The sequence below is a fragment of the Monodon monoceros genome, unplaced genomic scaffold (assembly GCF_005190385.1).
Source record: "Monodon monoceros isolate NGI ecotype Baffin Bay Population unplaced genomic scaffold, NGI_Narwhal_1 Super_Scaffold_8, whole genome shotgun sequence".
Classification (NCBI taxonomy): Eukaryota; Metazoa; Chordata; class Mammalia; order Artiodactyla; family Monodontidae; genus Monodon; species Monodon monoceros.
In genome coordinates this window covers 28,438,219-28,459,831 of record NW_021703785.1, presented here as the reverse complement: position 1 = coordinate 28,459,831, position 21,613 = coordinate 28,438,219, and the positions used below count along the sequence as shown (strand labels likewise).

General features: G+C 36.3%; 1 protein-coding gene across 7 annotated transcripts in view; it reads right to left on the bottom strand.

The window, feature by feature from the left end:
* MYCBP2 (MYC binding protein 2) overlaps positions 1–21,613 on the bottom strand; it is a 276,011-nt gene that overhangs the window by 32,281 nt on the left and 222,117 nt on the right. For all 7 annotated transcript variants that reach the window (XM_029210306.1, XM_029210307.1, XM_029210310.1 and 4 more), the window contains 10 exons: positions 13,250–14,893; positions 12,103–12,272; positions 11,083–11,327; positions 8,931–9,098; positions 6,723–6,880; positions 5,337–5,536; positions 4,352–4,501; positions 2,908–3,068; positions 1,693–1,849; positions 1,299–1,523 (listed from right to left, as the gene is read on the bottom strand). In XM_029210306.1, the coding sequence (XP_029066139.1) occupies positions 1,299–1,523; positions 1,693–1,849; positions 2,908–3,068; positions 4,352–4,501; positions 5,337–5,536; positions 6,723–6,880; positions 8,931–9,098; positions 11,083–11,327; positions 12,103–12,272; positions 13,250–14,893 (3,278 nt within the window). The remainder of the gene's footprint in view (positions 1–1,298; positions 1,524–1,692; positions 1,850–2,907; positions 3,069–4,351; positions 4,502–5,336; positions 5,537–6,722; positions 6,881–8,930; positions 9,099–11,082; positions 11,328–12,102; positions 12,273–13,249; positions 14,894–21,613) is intronic.

Below are 21,613 nucleotides of genomic sequence, written 5' to 3'. Positions count from 1 at the left end.
GCATATAAATTAGAGGAGGTTTCCTAAAAGAAAAGCTGATGTCAGCATACATACTGGGGCTTTTAAAAATGAATATTATCATGATTATCTCTCATAAAAGACAAAAATGTCAAATTGAGTGCAACCATTGTTTTGAGGGAAAGTGTGTCCTAGCTTACAACATGCATCAAAGATAACACCGCACTGAGCAGTGAGTTCCTGACAGAAAAATGTTTTGATTTGTTATACTTGACTTCCAAGTAAGATAAAGTAGTTGTACCAACTGGACTGTTGGGTCTCAAGAGGAGGTAAGCTAGTGATATATTAGCTAAGCCTTTATTCCTTATTCAATCTGAGCTGATGGACAGAAGTTGGGGTGACCGTGGATGGCAAGGAGTGCTCTGACTGCACACTGAACTTCTGTGGTTGGCGTTCTCCATACAGGAGACCCAAACCCATCACTTTGGCTGTCCCTGGGAAAGGAGATACACAAATGGGATCAGAGAAGCTTGGCAATGGCCCAAGGGGACTTATTAATACTATATCTGCTAGCAAGCCACTTCCATTCAGAGGGAAAAAAAATCCCAAGAAGTATTCTTCCCCAGGAATGGGGTAAAAGCGTGGGAGTTTGGTAGTTGGTGCTACTTTTTTCTCGGCTCTGAACACTCAAGTAAATAGGATGCTTTTTCCTCTTCAGTGCTTTTTGTAGAAGAGTGCTCAATTCAGTGGAAACATGTAGACAAGCTAGAGCTAGGGAGAACATAAAGTATGATTACTTAGGTTAGTCCAGGAACCTCCCCTAATTCCCTCATGATGGCCGGGGGTGAGGATTAAAAACTGAAAGCTAATTACACTATCGGTCAAAGTGTATTAAGTGCCATCAGAGTAATATAAAAAAGAACCCAGAGGAGAGAAAGAGTAATTTTTATAGATGAGGTTCACTGGGAGAGGATTTGTCTATCGGGTCTTAGATTTGGGAAGGATATGAAAAGCAGAGTTTAAGGAGAGGACTTCCAGGCCAAGGAAATAGCCTGAACAGGGGGCATGGAGGTAAAAAATCATGGAATGGATATTTATATTGCTTAGCTATAGCCATGGTATATTTGTAATCAGACCTTTTCTTAGAATTGGTATTCTACAGTGCTCCCAGTCATATTCATCTGTTTTTAGACTTAAGATTTATTTTAGAACTATAAAAATATAGTTTGGTTGGTGAATTCCAGATGAAAATCTCTTTGCTATAACTCAGAAATGAGACTGCATGATAAATAAAGGTCTGAAAAGAACTAACGAACCACAAATTAAGTTTCCTTTCTTACCCCAAGATCTCGGGAATTGTCCACATGAACAGATACATAGCGGGCATTGATTCCTTTCACGCAGTTGATGGTGACGTTCTTGGTTTTGTTTTTATCCTCATCTCCTGATTCCCAGAAGGTTTCTGTGGAACCATCTGTCAAACTGCCAATCATGGCAGGTCGGCTAGAAGTTTTTATGTCAACAATGCTGGTTAAGTCCTTTAAGCACATTACAATGCATAATTCCTACCAGAAACAAATACACATAATTATAACACTCAAATGGACATCTCCCATGATAATAAAACGAACAGACATGAGATAAGAAATAGCAGCAAGAATCCAATTATTTAGAAGTAATTTTCAGTTTCTCCTTCAATACATCGTTGAGTATTAACAATGCTAAATGACTGACCTGACTCATAGCCTCAAAGCCAGACTGTATGCTGATGCTGAAACTCTCTTCACTGTCTCCATCATCTGATTTTGACAAAATATTGTTAATGTGATGAAAGACGTTGCTCTGATGGAGGAACTGGTGATCAGATTGCTTGAATTTCAGACTCCAGCATCTAAAAAGGCATAAGTAATACATTAAAAAATTCTTTTTCAGGAACCTCTAAGGGATTCCTGGGAAAAAAGCACTCTGTAGCTAATATTTCAAGAAATCTTAATGCTCTAGGTACAAAAAATACAAATTTTAAAAATTCAAGAAACAAAATTATTTCTACTGGCTTTTATTCATTCCTTTTTTTTTGTTTTGAGAAATAAAGGTCATTTCTTTCGAACAATATAAAGTCTAAGGAAAGTTCACCCATTTTCAAACTGGATACATGAAGGTCAAGGCTACAGAAGCAAAAAAGGTAACAAATCAGTTTTGTAGACAAGTGTTACCCCAACTATAAGAGCCTCTTAAATGTATTAGTGTTACAATTCTGTACTAATCCATCATAGTATAACACACTTTGTACTTCAAAAATCTTGTGAGGAGGAAACAAAATCTCCTCTCTGCTGGTCTTATCGTTAGGCATGTGGGTAGCCAAAATCACTCCTTCAACCTATTTCTTATAAAAATCAGTGGAGGATTTATTTATATGTGTAGTCTAGTACACGGCTCTAATGACAAGGTCCACAATGTAAAAGTAATGTTGAATCTCAGCAGGTCTGGACTTAAAAGGAGGCGATGCTCTTCAATGTAGTTTTAGGATTGGCTGCATATGACTAGGCTCTCTTTCTCTTGATATTCTTTTCAATTCAAAATCCTATTTTGATTTCTGTTTTTGAGATTTCATTCCCTCTCCCTTTTTGTGACATTTAAGACGGTACTGTTGAGTAGCACTGAGACACGTGACTTCGGGTAGAAGAGAGGGAAAAGTGAGGAAGACTGTTACAGACTGATAATTTAGAGGACTAAGTAGTATATTATCCACATTTTACAGAGGGGCCAACAGGCACGAACTAAGAAGAAGGACAATTCTAAATTATGACAGTCATGAGGGGGGCACCATTCACATAATGCAGGTATTCTTTCTATCTTACTATTTAAAGACGTCTTTCAAGCATTTTGTGCTTTGACTACTCCACAAAATCCCTTTTCCAGGGTACCAACAATACTTAGATATAAGATTACCTCAGGGCCATTTGCTGTAACGAACTGCCGCTGGGGAGAGACATCATAAGATCAGAGATCGTTTGAAGTAAGCGGTGAAATGTATGTGGTAAAGGATGAGCAGCTTCCCCTGCAATCACTATATCTGAGAGTGGATGTTCACATACTCTTGTATCTTTCTCCTAAGACAGAAATTGAAAGCAAGTTGATCCATTTGCCTGCTGGAAGGAATTTTCCCCCCACACAAAAAATGTATACTTTAAGGATATTCATGTAACAGAAATGTAAACAAAATCAAACCATACCCAAGGCATCCGTTAAGATTAACTAATTATGTTTGTATTATTTTAAAGGAAAAAATGATAGGGTCACCTATAAATAAAATCACCAAACAAATGCCACATATGAGTATCAATTCCAGTGTACTCACTAGTCTACCAGCAGAAATGAGCCGTTCCCTTCAGTTGAGCCTCACCCAAATTGCTGACCCACAGAGCTGTAAGCCAGTAAGCAAGCGTTTTCATCCACTGGGTTTTGGGGCGGTTTGTTACACAGGAATAGACAGCTCTCGTGAATGCGTGATAATCTCACATTGTAATTGTGGGGTTTTTTCTGTTTTTACTTGCAGCTCTGTTGATTTTTACTTCTTTAAAGGCTATATTATTAACTACAAACCTACATTAACTACACAGAGCTACTCTTATCATTTTGTAGAAAGCCTCTTTATCCCTACTAATAATTATGTCTTGAAGTCTGTTTTTTTTCTGATGTTCAACTAGCTAAGTTTGGTTGGTATTTACCCAGTATATCTTTTTCTACTTTTAATCTTCCTCTATCCTTATGTTTTAGATGTGATGCTTATAAACAGTATCTAGCTTTTGTTTTTTTCTGCCTATTCTGACCGTCTTTTAAATGGAGGATTTAGTCCTCTACTTTTTTATTCTAGAAATAGAAATGAGGCCCACAAGTCACAGCTACAGAGGTGGAAATGGGGCTGGAATCCAGGCTTCCAGGGTCCAAGTTCAATGCTTTTCCATGATACAGCCTGCCTCCTATAAAATACAAGTCCCTTCTAGCCAAAGGTTTTTGAATTTCATGTCCCTACACAGTATCATTTTCACTCTCTGTACCGTACAGTAATGTTGTAAAGTAGACTGATCTTCTCTGTAATAATGTTGCCCTGTTTATCTGTCTTATACTGCACTGTGACAGTGCTTATCTTGCAGTTGATTGCTTCGAGACAGTGATGGCTAGGGAGAAATCAGAATTGACTGACAGCGTTTTTGGAGACAGAAGACTTTCACTCAGCATAGTTAATATGTTGCTCATAGCACTGAAATTTTATTCCTGCCTTTAGGTTATATAATCTGTGAATGACCTCATGAAAATTACTGTACTACCTGAAAGTAGTTCTACTCTTCTATAAAAATATGGACAATTAAAAAAAACCAAGAACCTCACTTACTTGTTCTGCATTTTCTTTGTTTGTTTTATTTTCCTCATCCTCTTCTTCTTCTGGTTCCACTGGAGCAGGAGTCAGTGACGCCACAAAATGCCACAGAATATCATGGAGAGAAGTTGTTTGGATGACATTACACAGAAGCCAGTTGAAAGCCTGAATAAGTGATGGTTAAATAAGTCCAAGATAAAAAGAAAATACACGAGTGAACATAGCAGGACTTTTCTTATTCGGAAACAAAGAACCTTCCTGGACTAAGTCTTTTAAGGAAAGATACTAGGAAGTCTGATCTTCATTTCACTGAAAGTACACTGAACTTACACAGTCAATAATTTTGGGCCTAATTAAAAAATTAATAATAATAGGGAAAATAATACCTATGAAATGCAATACCAAAATACTTTTTATTTCAAAAATTTGTCTTCATATTAATTTACCCATGCACATTTTTTTTCCAACTTGCATTCAGGATCAACACAGAATGTTTCTTAAGTTCTACACAAGCTACCATTTACTTAAATATACTCATATTGCTCCCACTGATGAAATGGCAGGTTACCTCCTACCCATGATAAAGAAAAAAATTTATTATATACAAGTCTATGATATACAGCAATCCATTTCCAGAGACTCAAATAAGTTATTACTGTTAAATTTACAACTCAAAAGCGCACTTTTCATCCCCTTTGCAGGATTATTCTAACTGAAAAGACGCTGTGATTACAAAAAGCTTTTTTAAAAAGATATTATCAGGATTCAAATAATGAAGCAATGAAGAAATAAAGTTTTTTAGAGCACTTAACTATGAAACTCTAAATTCATTTCTATTCATAAACTTGAGTTTAATTTTGTTGCGAACATGATATTTTCTATTCACTGAAGTCTCTTAATTTGTCACAATTTCTGTTTGGTAGAAAAGTACATCATTAAATAGAATCATCACATGAACTGTATGATGAATGAATCAATAATCCTATTAAAGTATTCTTACCTCCATAGCAAAAACTCGACAAGCAGATTTCCTTAAGGCCTGTTTCATTGCTATTTCAAGACCTTCCAGATCATGATGCTGTATAACAAAGGCTAAAACTGGCCACTGGAAATTTCGTTCTCCTTTGGAAAGAGAGCTGTGGGCTGAGATTAGCCGGGAAAGCTCAGGAGATGGATGTCTCAAGAGGGAAGAACCAACTTCTATTTAAAGGAAAAAAAAAGAAAATTATTAACTTTTATAGGTAATACATATGATTAACGTATTTAAGGTGATATTAACGAATAGTATCTAGCTTATTCACTTTAGAGTCTTTGCAGTTTTTTTGTTTTTATTTTTGCAGGTCTGAATCTAAAGTCCATGCTTTCTAAAGCACTAAACACAAAGTGATTTATTTTCTCCCTAAATGGAATCTACATCTTATCCCCATCATTTTCTACAGGACTGCTTTATAACAAATGTTACTTCAATAAGAGCTCAAAAATACTTGTTGAATGAACCTATAAATCATTAATATTTGATTTATTAATAATATTTTCCTTGAAGATCTTCAATAAGATACATAATTATTTACCTATAAATATTAGGTCAGATCTTCATTTAGTAAGTGGTCGGCCTGATAAATCATTAACACATTATCCTTTTTTTCCTCTTTATTCTTGAGACAGAATCAATCAGCCCTAGTTTGAGGCTGTTGATACCAATTGGTCCAGATTATCTAACATTTTTACTGATTAAGAGCTAGCCATATCCCCAGTTTTATTATCTATTGGAGTGGTAGTAGCTACAGGAGTTATAAGCTTCTTTTGCGAGTGGGAAGATCACTGTGAAAGTGTTAAGTCATTGAAACTGCTGGTTCACTGAAGCTTAGTGGAAGGGAGAATGGTAGCAATATTTGGCTTAGATATCTAACAAGTAATGTACTTTAAAGGTCAATTTATTCTTAAATAACACTGGATGATCTCTGGGTGTCTCTTCCAACTGAGATGTGAAATTTAGAGAGGCACACTTATGGCTAAGTCACATAAAAGGAATGTCTACCACAATTTAAAATTAATCCATTCCTCTGCCTTCAAAAATTAGATTTTAGGGCTTCCCTGGTGGCGCAGTGGTTGAGAGTCTGCCTGCCGATGCAGGGGACGCGGGTTTGTGCCCCGGTCCAGGAAGATCCCACATGCCGCGGAGCGGCTAGGCCTGTAAGCCACGGCCGCTGGGTCTGCGCGTCCGGAGCCTGTGCTCCGCAACAGGAGAGGCCATAATAGTGAGAGGCCCGCGTACCGCAAAAATAAATAAATAAAAAAAAAATTAAAAAAAAAAAATAGATTTAAAAAAATATCTACAAATGAAACCACTTGGATCACTCAATCTTCTTTTTTATTTTATACTTACCAGTGTCTCCACTGTTAACTCTTCTTCTAGGAATGGCTTTAACTCGTGCAGGTAAAATGGAGTGTTGTTTATCATATTCAGAAGCAACAACTGAGTACGATCTTTGGAAGACAGTTCTCTTGGCAAGATCAGTATCAGTTATGGGACTGGTTTCCAAACTGCAGATAGAACAAGATGACAGATAAAAACTCAAGAGAAAAAGTGAATGACGTGACAACTATATTTATTTAGTTTTTAACAGTGTAGTCAAATACGGGAACCCGTATTTCATGTGGAAGAATACAAATTCAAAGCCAACTTGACAATCCCTCTCTAAATCATAATTTGATCTTTCCAAATGTAGCCACATTTTGACTGATTTCAGAACTGCATCTTAAAACTTCTAGTTTTCTTAAATCTACTTTGCATTTCAAATGAAAAAGAAGAAAAGGCTTCAAATGTTCTCAGCTCCTTTCAGAATCTAAAGCACCGTGGTGGAAGACGTGTGTCATGATATTCAGGAAAATCAGGCAGATATATTCATAACAGCACTTAATAGAAAGAAAATGGATATGTACATACAGAGACCTAATAAAATGGAAAGTGAAAGGACGCAATTTTCCTTTGGCGCTGAGTGTTCTGTGAGGTTTCTCATTCTTTGGGGGTGCTGCCCAAAGCCCTATCCAGAGCACGGCTGCACCAAAGTGTACTGAGAGGTGACAAACTGAATTCCAGTGTCAGTTATATTATACTTACATCCATATGAGAACTCAATGGTTTTCATGCGGGCTTTAGGAAACCAACAATTTTCTATTTACTATAGCAGCATTAAAAAACACTTGAAAAAGTATTAAGATGGTTATATAATTTCCTTTATTGAGACACTTTATAAAAAAGAGAAATACCTTTCTTTACTTTCTAAGGCAAATTTATAAACTATTCTTTTCATGTATTCTTTTCTCTGTCACCTCATTCCATATTGGGCTATTTTCCCTCTCACCCTGAGTTCTAGAGTTGTTTCTTTTCCATCATTCAAGCCAGGTTTAAAATCCTATGTCCCTCAGTAAAGCTTATATACTTTCTAGTAAGTGGCTAACGCCCTGGCCATTTTCTTTCCTCACTGCTGGTGTGTGTGCACATTCTTGTTTGAACAGATGATAAATGCTGTACATAACTAACTGGGGTAAAGGTGCCTGGATGTCAGTTTCCGCTGTTTGGCTCCAGAATGACCAGAATATAGGGATATGTTAATTTAATTCACTTTATATATGGTGTTACTACAAAGCACAAGACATTTTTTCTGCTTTTAGAGGAAGTTTTATCTATCAACGTAAAAAATTGTTGTACAACCTAAAAAATAATGACTTGTTCTTATAAAATTGATCAAGCTTGTGAAGAAACTGAAGCAACACAAGAAAACCCAAAGGTTTCCTTTCTACTGACATCATGTTCACAGTTACTCATGCCTGAACTCTTGATGCTATCCTAAACTGATCCTTTTCATTATCCAGTCACTCAACAAGTCACACTGAGTTTTCCTCCAAAATATTTCCTTTACCCATCTGTCTTTAACAACCATTGCCAACACAATCCGGTTCCACACACACAGCTGAAATCTTTGATTGAAATGTTCAGCTTCTCAGCTGACACTGTGAGACTATTTCTGCATTTGTACCATGTCATTCCTCCTCTAAAAACTCTCAGTGGTACCCTGCTTCCTTCTGCATTTTATATATATATATATATATATATATATATATATATATATATATGCTTCTCTTCAGTTTTCAAGAAGCCCTTTACTCTGATACTACAAGGGGGTAGGGTGGGGCCGGGGGGGAGCAGTGCAGATAATAATCCAAGAAGCTCAAGATCTACTTTCAGTGCTACTTCTCCCACGAAACCTTCTCTAAGTACTGCCTCAAAGTGACCTTTCTCTAGTCTGATTTACTACAGCATTACATGATATAATACGCAATGGAAATGGAATCCTTTATTACTTCACTAGTTGATCTTTTCTCTCCAACTGGATCTGCCTCTGCTGTCAAGGACCTTACCTGATTCACGAATGCATGCTTTTTCTTACTGCTCTAACAGTTAGCAGAGTTGACACAACTTCCTTCCCGACATGGAGGTATGTATGAAAGAACTTCTAGAGCATTGTCTTCTAGCTTACAGTCTTTCTTCCACCAAACACTGGACTCAACAGAAAGACAATAACTCAAATACCTGGGTGGCATGGACTTCATGTTGCTCTCTGGCTCTTCAAATACATTAGGACTCGCATCAGGAGTTACTGATATGTACGGGGCAGGTACAGATGTTGAACGCAGGTATCTCATCTCATCCTGGAATAGGTTGTCATCTTGATAACCCACAAAATTTTCATGATGATGCCTGCATTAAATTAAACCCAATAACTTAAAAAGTATGATGGCAATACAGATAACTTTCTATTTTTAATCTCCTTCATAAAAGTAAAAGCAACTCATTAAGTCTGTAACCGAGGATTAAAGTATTATAAGAGTTGTAGATGTAAGCCAAAGGAGATAAAAGTCTGATAATTTTACATAGATATTCCTGGTACCATAAACATTTCAAATCCAAAATTGAATTTATTTTCTTTCCTTTTTAGAACTTTTCCATCTTCTAGCTTTAGTGAGTGATCCCACCAGCTATCCAGGTGCCTTACACTGAAGTATCTCGGTGTCACAGCAGGCTCAGCCCTCGACCACGACCAGTCACTTAGGCCTGTGGATACCAGGTTCCCTCTCACTATTCCCCTTCTTGTTCCCCATCATCACTGCCTTGCTTCAGGCTCATGACATTTCTTGCATGGACCACTAAAGCACAGGCGGTGACCGTTTTTTTTTTTTTTTTAAGAGTGAAATTTGAAAAAGATTAGATATATGAAATGTTCCATGGGTTAGAGGGATATCTATTCCCCATAGGGCTAAAAATATAAAATCCATAATTAGAGTATGCCAGCATTTTTTACATGTTTTACCATTTGATTCTATCCTTTTCAAACTGGAAGAGAGAGGTACTAGCCTAAGTACAGTAAACAGGTGACTGAAGCTGAAGGCTTGCTGTACTCGGCATTCCTGATGATTTCCCCTGCAGTCCCAAATGTACTTAGTCTCACATTTTCATTTTTGTTTCCCACTCGTTTTATTGAATAATAAGTACAAAAACAAACAAACAAACTACATAACTCTCCTTCTCAAAATGGAACTGTTGGTTGGTAAGCCACGGCAGCAGGCAATTTCTAGGAATCTTCATTTGTCAGCTGATGAAAAAAATCTGAATTTGGCCTATGAAAGGCTGTTTTAGAGTATCAGTGTACAATGCATGAACATATGGGTTGCACCAGCAAAGCCCAATATAGGAAAAACAGTACACTGTTAACAGGCTTCTCTCCATCTTCACTTATGCCCTTTGATCCGGTTTCCACATTAGCAGCAGAGTGATCTTCCAACTGCAAACCAGTTCACGCATTTCCCTGTTTAAAATTCTTCTTTATCCACTGTTTCCTCTATGGGATAAAATCCAACCTCAGCATGGGCTACAGAGCCACGCATTACCTGGTCTTGGGAAACAACACTTCATATATTTCTCCTGGTAACCAATACTTTAATAAGCCTGTATTCCTTAAATGGGTAATGCTATTTCATTTGTGTCCTCACATATGTGGTTTATGTCAGGAATTGCTTTCCTCTCATTTCCTGCTTGATTGATTTCTAGTTATCCTTCAAGACTGCTAAAATGTCAGATCCTCTGGGAAACCTTTCCTTATTTCCTTGGCAAGATTCAGGTACTCTCTACCTTTTATGCTATGACAGTATTCTATACACACTTCTATCATAAGTACTCCTCACGTAACATTTTAAATGTTTCCTTTACATATCTGTCTCCACCAGAGTGTGAACACACGAAGTCAGGATTTTATTATATTCATCTTAGTGTAACACAAAGCTGGTACTCAGCTCACCAACATTTAAACGCTAACAGAATAATCTGAAAAATGAAAGATTTTGGATAGCAAATATCGGTTTATTTCCATTTTAGCATTTCCCACTATTAACACACTGACGTCTGCCTACCAAAGAGTAAAAGATAGCTGAAGTCTTACTAAGACATACTGTGCATTAATAATAAGACAGATCAACATAGTATTTACATATTTTTTCAAATACCTACTACTCTAAAGTTTATACCTCTACCAGTCCTATTTCTGAGTTAAGGCAACTCAGAAAATAAATTCCTGGAGGTCACTTTACTGTATACAATATGTACTGTAGTGTGGAAATTCAGGGCATGATATTAAACAGTAGCTGTTAATCCAAAGTGATTTAAAAAAACAACAGTCGAGTTATATTACCTAGCTAATGTCTGCAGGTAGAGACAAGGCATTTTAACTGGAAGATCCTCAGAAATGCCCTCTTTCACGCTGGGAAGTTGAGACTGGAATGGCTTTGTAGGATGGTAACACAGAATGCTTGGTTCGGCCGCGCTGCTCAGGGACAGCAGGAAGAGGGCGTTGGCTTTAATCACTTGGTGAGCTTCCATAGTGGGCAAGGCACGAGGCGTCTTGACTTGCATTGGCTTCCTCCTAGATTGTTTGACCTGGAAAGGAAATTTGTACAGATCTTTTCCTACTTCTACTCAAATTTTAAATTTCTTAACCTAAATATTTCGAGTTTCCAATAAAAATTATTCAACACCGTAGAACTGCTTTAAAATAATAATAGTGATTCCCAAAAACAACATTCACTTCATGCTTCTCCTGAACTTATTAAAACTTATTAAAACTAATAGCAAACTATATTTTCCTCTTTCCTTGGGAAAGTTAAAAAACCTAAGTAGTAAAATCTAAATGTAGTTATCTAAATAAAAGAGTAAATAATCTGTGTGTGCGTGCGTGTGTGTGTATATTTGGCAAATATTTTTAGTTAGGTGTGTCACTAGTGTGAATGATCCTGACTTTCCATGAGTCCTCAACATAATTAAGGATTAAGAAAAAGAGAGAGGAGATAAAGAGTAGAAAAAGAAGAGGAAAAAGAGAAAGAGAGAGTTAAGGGAGATAAAGGTGAAGAGGGAAAGCTATATACATGTGTAGAATAGCAGACAAATTAATAATAAAAAATTACGCAGTAAACATCTGTCCATGAGGTATGTATGCTACAGGAGGGTTGTTTTGTGTTATCCCAAGATATAATTTGTTTTTGTAATTAAAAACAGCTGACCTGGTACATAAATTAAATGTATATATTATTCCTGTTATGAAGGCTGATCTTTAATATCAATTATGTGGAGTTGTCTGATAATATGATCATAAAAAGAGATTTTTATAAGGTTTATCCTTATCACTAACAGCACAGCCAGAACAAAATAAAAATACCTTCTCCCTTGCAGCAGCCTGTTTTTCACGGAGGTATTTTTCTCTACAGCGATCACACACCAGGTACCACGTGCTTCCCCCTATGCCACCATCACCACAGTTACCAGCCCATCCTCCACAAAAATGCCCAATGCTATTGTAACCTTGTCCACCAGCATACCGGCCACAACCTTGAAGTAAGAACATAAATAAAAATTTAACACTTTAAGTGTCCTTAATAGTTTGCTCCTTGCCACCTGTACATAAATGACGGCTTTTCCTTCTCAAAGTAAGCAAAATACTGAAGCAAATATCTAACCGCCACCTGGGCTGTTAATTACATCAGCAAAATTGCAGGTGTAACCAAAAGTAATCAAGTAAATGATGCCTAAAATACTGACGATACTCTATACAGGCAGATGAGAAGAACTGTTAAGATATGGGTACATTTAGATTTATTTAAGTATGCTAAAAAAATTGGAGAAGACAGGTATTGGGTATAAAACACTCTGTGAGAATAATATATTTTACAAATCATGTATTTTACAAAAGGTTACAGTGTAATATGTAGGAAGAGAAAAACATTTACCCAAATCCATAATAAGTGAATTTTGGAATATTAATTGTTACAGAAATCGTTACATTTACCTAAAACATAAAACTGTCTTCTGATGAAACAGTTATATCTCTTCCACAGGAAAATGCCCAAAGAAATCAGTATAATCTAAATGAATTTGCAATTCTGAACAGGAAAACAATACAATCAAAGGAGACCTAATGTTGCAGTCTTTCCTTTGTGTATGGACATGTCCTTATTTCTATTGTGTGAAAGGACACGTCCTTATTTCTATTGTGTGAGACACCTTAACAGCATCCTTTGGGTAACACATAAAATGTTTAAAAAGTTAACAGTATCTTAGAATGTGATACATTAAAATGAAATAGTACTAGATTGCCTTACCACCATACTATTAGATTTCTTTACCTATTTTTCATGAACCCTATACTGTATTGATAAAGCACTTTATAAATTACATTGTAAGACACTATAAATTCTGGGCAAACGTTTCCCTGTACTTTAACATAATTCATGGAACAGCTTAAGTCAAAGTGACCTAATTTGTTTTTCTACACAAAGTACTTACATATATTCAATAACATCACTTACCTGGGTGAGCCTGTCTCATGTGGTATGTCACTGGGTATGGATGTGACTCTCCACAGAGCTCACAGATGGTGTCTTTCTCTGGTCCTCCTACTGCCAGCTGGGCCATTTCACCAAACAAATTACCTCTGGGCCGAACTTCCGTCTTTTCCTTTTTCTTTTTTTCTTTTTTGGCCTTTTTGTTCTCTTTCTCACACTCTTTCTTTTTAAGGACTGCACAAGAACCAGGACTTGGAAAAATCATATTCTGGGAAGCTGCTTTGATAGTAGCCAAAGAGATGTCTTCCCAAAAAGCCACTAAATGTTGCAGAGTCAGGGGGAGAGGAGACTTAGACTTCACTGGGTGATGCATGGACATTTCAAAAGTGGCCTCAGTTTTCCCGTCTTCACATTTTTCATGCAGAGGAGGTTCCTTAAGCATAGACAATACCTTATTTTTGTTGATACTACCCATTTTAGATATGTCTGGTCCATGAGGGGCAATGTTAAACATATTCAGTGCGGATGATATCTCCAGTGAGTGTCTATTTTTTAATTTGGTTTCCTTTTCTTCTGAAGGCTGCTGGCTGCTTAAGCTACTTCTTATAGGAGCATGTTCTTTGGAAAGTTCAGGATTAAATTTTAAGAAAGAAGAACAAGCCATTGCATCGTGTACTATGCCTTCGTGCCACAGGAAAGAGGCAAAGACGGCTCTGGCACACTCAGCCACGGAAGGGGACATGGCTTGCTTGGCTGGCTCTAAAGGTTTGGCTCCATCTCCTTTGAAGAGGAAGCTAGATTTTTCCTTCTTGGGCCTGGTGTGCCTATTAGCACATTTCCGACTTGTTTTGGGGGATGCTCTCGTTTCCTGTTCATCTTTCAGTGGTGCTTTTCCTATGCTGAAATGAACTTTATTCGGACCTTCATCCACACTCTTAAACTCACTGCTTTCATCACAGGTGCTGTCTGTTAGGCTATTCGTTTTTAAAGTACTTGAAGTGCAGACTTCAACCACCTCACTGTGGAGGTTTTCTTGTACCACGTGGGGAGAAGGAGCTCTATTTTCGGATCCAGGGGAGTCTTTAGAATCCTTTGGTACTGGTTTTGGTTTCGGTGATGTTGATCGTCCCCTTAATGGCTCTGTGAGGGGCATTTTCTTCTTGCGGAGGGTATCTGGATCAAGGGTGTAAGAGTCCGATTTGGAACGTTCCCGAGGAGGATCAAGTCTCGTCTTAACAGGAGCAGCGCTTTTCTGAGGTAGACTTTTATCATGAGGCGAGGAGGAACGTGTAGAGCTAGCACTGGATGCGCCAGACCTGCTGGCTGGGAGGGTCTTTGGCTTAGGAGATGATGACCGAGAACCTGGTCCTGGGGATTCGGCTCTGAAGCTAGAAGACATCTTCCCATCAGATTTTAGTGTCTGCAAGGTGTTATGGTTGGGGGATAATGACCTACTGTGAGAATCTGACCTCAACTTTGCAGCGTCGGATTTCAACATGAGAGATTCACTAGCCGACAGCCCTTCCGTACCCTTCTGCTTCTTCTGGTCAGCGGTAGTCCGGCTCATACGTCCATCGGGTTTCAGCGTTCTGCTGTGTTTGGAGGACAGTTCTGATTTTCCTGATGTACAGACGGGTCTAGAAGATGTTGAGATAGTCCCTCGGTCACCTGTATGGTCCATTTCATAGTGAAACTTGTTAATATAATTGTAACTTACTGATGATTTAGCCACTAAACAATGAAATTAAAAACATAGCTAAAAAAATTTGTATTGCTTGTCACAGACAAAAGTACTTCAAGAATAAAGAAAAAAGGGGGAATTCTCGTCAAATTTCGATTACATCATTTTATAATTCTAATATTCTAATGTTTGGATTAGAATAATTTATAATTAATGTATGAATGCCCTAAAGCTATTATTTAATTACAGGTAATGCAGGCAGTCTGTTATCTGTAAAGAGGTTATGTTCTAAAAGCTTGTTTAGTTCATAAGTTTAGCTGGTTAGAACTCAGAGCTTGAAGAAGAAAAATGGTGGGATCCTCAGAATTAGAATTACAAGTCTGAATTCTGGGGCCTTTCAACAAGGAGTCAGGAGAATAACAGAAACAAAAAGGAAAAAAAGAAAAATAATCTCGCTCTTTCCTAGGCAAAGTATTAGATGTTTCTACATGAGCACCACTTGTTTTTGGCATCCTGGCCCTCATTCAGTGTCTCTCCTTCCTACTACTTCATGCTTTCCTTTGAGGCATTAGAGCCAGGTCGTCTTTGCTGTCAGTCCGTGGTACAACCTTCAAGATTACCTTTCCTCCCTAAAATCAAAACTTCTACCCTCAGTGCAAGTGATACTAGTTCATTGGCTAGGAGGAAAGCAACCTGATTGAAGTGATTCAAGTGACATGAAAAACTGAAAATCCATAAACCTTGCTAGAAGCATTTATATTTTTTGAAAAAGGATACTTAGTAAATTGAGATGACTCTGGTTACACTGTAGTTCTTTCTTTTTCATTTTTACAGGGATATGAACAAATGTGGATAAAGTAGAAACGTGTTTTGGGGCTTGCTTGCAATGTGTGTCTGTAGAGTCGCAGCCTAGTTACCTATACGTCAAGAGAGCTTTGCCGTGGCATCTGCCTCCTCACGGAAGGCCTGCAAGGGCTGGCATTTTTGCTCATTACTACACTCCACTGATGTCATGTCAAGAATGGGTCAGCATAGTAAGTGTTTTTGTTAAATGAGCAAACAAATTCCTATTTTCTTAGTTTCTTTCCCTTCTGCTAGTCACAAATCTTCAGATTCTCTGAAAACTCACTTTTTACTTTTATGGCTCCCACGGCCACAGGGCAGAGGCGACAGCAGCCATTGTTGTGTGAGGGTCAGATTTTATAAACCAATGTACTGTATTTGGTAGAATCAAGCATCAGCTTAGTCCTGGCCACTAATTTGGAGTGACTGATGTCTGGAGCACTAGCTTTCGTTATTACTCTGACAGCTGGAAATGCCTTCATCATCACGTTTATTTCATGAGCTGAACCATACATAATGCTGAATCTAGACAAATGAGCAGTAAATCTTTAATATTTGGCACCCCTCTCTCTACAAGATTAATTCGTGAATTGAAAGAGGTTTGCTTTGTAATTCATGATGCACAATTCCTCATAAAGGAAATCTCCACTGTGACTGGCTAAACAATTGAATCTTCCAAATATCAGGAACACCACCTGTCATACGCTAGCAAAAATGTCTGTTATATAGAGAGGGCCAGAGAGTATGGGCAGCTGTGTACCTTATCTCTATGCTTCAAGTAATGGTGAATATTTTTTTAAGATCTGTAAGTGGTGACAGCTGAATACCTGTTGGAGTCTAGGCACATAAATAATGCCAAATTATTTCTTCCCAAGATGTCAGATTACAATTAAATCCTGCCGAAAAAATTTACTTTTCCAAAATATATTTCATATATTTTTAAAAAACAAATACGTCAAGTTAGTTAAGTGTGGTAAACCCACATACTAACTAACTGATGTTCATCTTCTTCATTTGGGTTTCAAAAGTTTTGAGGCATGCAGTAAGTATTACTAAAAATGGTCATGTGGCTGCTTTAAGTATCAATAAATATCAACACAATTTGTTAAAAAGCTTTAGATCGTAAAAACTTTCACATTCATCACTTTTGTTTAACGTTTATCATATGTAAGTTTAAGCAATAATGGACACTTTTTTAATCTCAAAAGATTCTAAAGAAAAAATAATACAGGACAGGATAAAAATGTAGTACATTCAAACAGATTAGTAAAAATATTAAATATTAGGTATTCATTAATAACCTGCATATTTTTATGCCAAAATTATAAATAAAAGGTTATATAATACCACCCTATAATATAATCATAATATAATACTACTGTAATATGATATGCCATGGTATATACTATATATCAGGTTACACAAGACTATATACTACAGAGATCAGGTTCTATAATTATACTACAATATTATACAGTATCACTGTCAACTGTACAAAGGAGAACTGTAAAACTGTTTTACTCATTTCTAGGAATACAAGATTTTAAAAGTTTAATTAAACATTACACTAAGACAAAAATATGTGACTAGGTATCTACAGTATTTTATAACACCAGAGCATATTTTAAAATCGTCTGGCATTTTATCAATTGTCAATAGTTTAAACATTTCTAAGTTTAAAGTATTAAAACTAAGCAGCTAAGAAAATACTACAAGGAAGACTCATGCCAGACAGGACAGCCCTGAAAAGGTAAGGTAAATTAAAGGATTTAATTATCAAACTGTTTTTCATAAAAAAACTAAAACAGGAAAGTGATTTTTACATTACCTAACAGAAAAAATGAGTTGAAGACTAACCTGTCACATGAGGTACTATATTCTTATAGATCACAATGTGCTTTACGGCTTACACATGTACCACCTCGCTCTGGTAATAATGGTGTTACAATTCCCCAAAGGCATTTAGTTCTACATACTTATTTTATTTAATATCTCATATAGGTTTGAAATTAAGCAAAAGTTCTATTTAACCTACATATAGTAAACAGGCATATCAATTAGGATAATCAATACAATATTGAACAGATACATCACAAATTATCCCAAAATACCAAATTTTAAATAAAATTATAAGCTTTAATCTTAAATGGAATGAGATGAAAATGACTGAGGTGAACTAAAACTTCTTTCTTGAAACCTCCTAGGTTTATTAAGAATGGCCCATCCGTGAAGGCACGCATACCCACCCTTCAGTTTGTGAGACAGAGATGAGAGAGCAGAGGCAGGCCCAGCTACACCATAATTTTTGTAAATGCGCTCACGAGAAGCAAGGTTGCGAGATGGAGATTCTACAGTGGAAAACATTGGCAAAGAAGCAGCACAGATTCAATGGAAAAAAAATTTAGCAGAGAACACAAGCAGAAACAAAGCATTTCAAATGGTATGCGCGACTACTAACTTATTAAAAAGTTTATATTCTGCTAAATTTTCCAGCAAGTTTATTATTTCTCTAAAATTAAAAACTGAATACAAAGGTCAAATTAATTAATTTAGACTAATAACGACAGCGCCAATTGTGTTAGCCTAAAAGTTAAATAACATTCATAGCACTGATAAATCAAATTTGAGCATTTCTTTTCAGACTAATATTTCTTTAACTCAGTTTTCTTTAATTTGGTGCTCACTTACTTATAAATGAAAGTTTATAAGTAATTTTTTTTTGTAAATAGTGGGAGATAAAGAGATGTTACTTACAGTTTAACCTATTGTCACCTGTTTTTCTGTATGGACACATGACTATAATTTTTCCAGTATGTATCTCAGAATGGACCCAAGTTGACATTTTTGGTCAACTACTTTTCTGAGTCCATCCTCAGTAAAAAATGTTAGTGCTAATCCCAATATTTGGTGTTTGTTTTGTCGATCTTATTACTGAGATACCAAATTCTGTTTATAAAAAGTCTCACAACACAAAGCAAAAAAGATTTACAAGTCACTGAAAATGTTAGACACATTAATGATTCACCATGCAGAAAATGAAGTACTTAAAATTAAAAAAAAATTATCTTTCTTCAAAAAATTAACAGAACCTTTAAAGTGGTCTTTCAAAAGCAGTATGCTAAAAAAAAAATCTCTATCTAAATCTGAAAATAAATCCACTATTTAAAATTTTAACTCATGGCAATGAAAATAAATGTAATCAAGTGAGCTGAAATAAATTCAGGTAATAAGGAGACAACTTTCTTAACATTATTGAAATTAAAAAAATGAATACAACACACAGTTTTCTCAAAACAGAAAAAGCAATAGTTGACTGATTCATTATTATGGCCAAGATTAAAGATGAACTATTCATAAAACCAAGAATCCTTCCATATAAGGTACTGAGTATGTATTATGTGTCAGACATTGTCCTAGGAATTGAGCATAAGATGATGAACAGAAATGAAGTCCCTACTCTTATGGAACTTATCTTCCAGTAAAAGGAGAGAGACAATGAACAAATACACCCTAGATGGAGCGGTGATAAACCTGAGAGTAATAAGCACGCAGATTTTGGGCAATACTCCATGCCTGGATAAGACAACTTAGGTAGCAAGGCCTAGAAGAGACCAAACCCCTGGGACATTCCTAGGAATACAGAATAGAGGAGGATGTAGAAAAGAGATTGGACATGAAGAGCTGAGGTAGGAGATATCCAGCAGGCAAAGGAAGAAGGTGTTTCAAGGAAAAGAGAAAGATCAATCCTGTCAAACACTGCCAACAGAGCAAGTAAAATGAAATCTTAGAACTGACAGTTGAACTTAGCAAAACAAAAGTCAAAAACTGAATAGAGCAATTTCTGTGGATAAGGACAACTGCAAACACCCCCTGTAGTTGGTTCAAGAGAGAATGGTAGGAGTGGATGGAGGGATGGAGACACATGCCAACAAGTCATGTTCCTCTAAGTTAAAGAAATGTTAAAATTTTAATATTTTTGAGCATTCTTCTTTTTAAAGTGTGTAAAACTCAAAGGCACCAGGAACTGCAAAATGAGGTCTTATGCTATTTCAATCTCATATAATACTTACTCTGCAACTCTCACTGAAAATGTCAGTTAGGAGAGTGCCAGGTTTTGATTGGAATTCAAGGACGATTCAAACTGCCAATGTAAGGATACAGTCTCGTAGCTTGGTCACTAAAATCTGTGAAGACTGGGTTTAGCAGGAGGACACAGGAGCAGGAAATCAGATACTATCTTAATTAAAAGCACCCGTAACATAAATGTACGAAACTACATGGACACTTATTAGATAAGATGTTAGAGGTTTAAGGACAAACTCCTGGAAAAAGTTTTGAAGCCAAATCATCCTTAAAGTCTTTCCAATATGTTACAAAACCTAAAGAGACTGGAGTCCTAGGTATGATTCAGAGTGAATAAGATGAAAGAAACATCTTTTGAAAGTCTACAAAAGGTTACTGTTAAATGCCTAAGTACAGTAAGCTGTGATTTCACACAACACTTGTTCTAGACATTTAATTTTCACAAGCTCATGTTTAAAATACTTTGAAATAGTTAACTTTTTAAAAGATTTATATCTTTCAATTTAAAAAGGGAAGTAATCCTTAAGAGATACTTTGCTACCTATGCACAGAAGAAAAAACTGATCAACTTTTAGACATCTGATGAAGATTAATCATGCTCCTTTTTACCTTGCTTTGTAGATAAAACAATTATTAAATTAATGTCTGTAGAATTTTGATTTTTTTGTCATAATATAGTTAACTAAGGAGAATAATGTTTAAAACAATATAAAAAGCTGGAATTTTTCCTCCAGTACTCATTTGAAGTCAACGTTGTTTGTCTGGTATAAAGTATCCCCTTATTAACAAAACGGTTCTTTACATGTCATTTATTCTTTGTTTTCTTTGTTTTAAATCCCGAGTATCAAGTTCCCTGGGGTACTTCATTCATTCTCTGGTCATAGAAACTCTGAGCTCATTGTAAATTGTATTTAAAAAAATTGTTCCTTAGGCTAATGATAATAATAAAACAGTATAACTTTTCTTTTTAATAAGGAAAGCATTCTCATTTCAGTTGGACAAAGACAAACTGTGGTTTTGCTGTATCAGGACCTTGACCTTGTTATTGGGACAATACACTGGAAGAATCAAGGCACCTGTCACCATCTGGTGGCAGTACACAAAACTGCAGTTCTGAGATTTAGAAAGCGGCATATACTCTTTCAGGTTTGAGTCAACAACGAAGTAATGATCTTCTTCATCCATTCATCTGTTGATGGCACTTAGGTTGCTTCCATACCTTGGCAATTGTAAACAATGCTGCTATGAACACTGGAGTGCGTGTATCTTTTCGAGTAAGTGTTTTCATTTTCTTCGGATTATACCCAGTGAATTTGCATTTAAAGCTGTCAGTCCTGGCAGCTGCTGGCTAGAGGACGTAATTATCATCACTATCACCTTATTCTAAATCCTCCAAAACATCAATAGACAGACGTGGGAATAATACTTACACTTAATTGTACTGATTCCTTATCTGCGTGTTGTTTGGTTGCTCACATCTTTTGGCCAGGGTGAAGGTATAGTTTATATATTGTCTCCTCACTAACCAATAAACTAGTTTTTTATATTTTTAAAAATAAATAGTTTTAAAATATGTAATTTCCAGAATATCTGAATTATAAGTTAAGCTTAACCATTTACTGCCTGCTTTAAGAGTCTATTTGTCAAAATATCTGTAGTGCTATTCAGAGAAGAATGCAAATGTACAATTACCAGGGTTTAAATTGAGTGAAGAAAGTCAGAAACACTGTTCCTGTCATTCTACTGTAAACTTGACAAAATGTTATTATCATTGTTTGTGA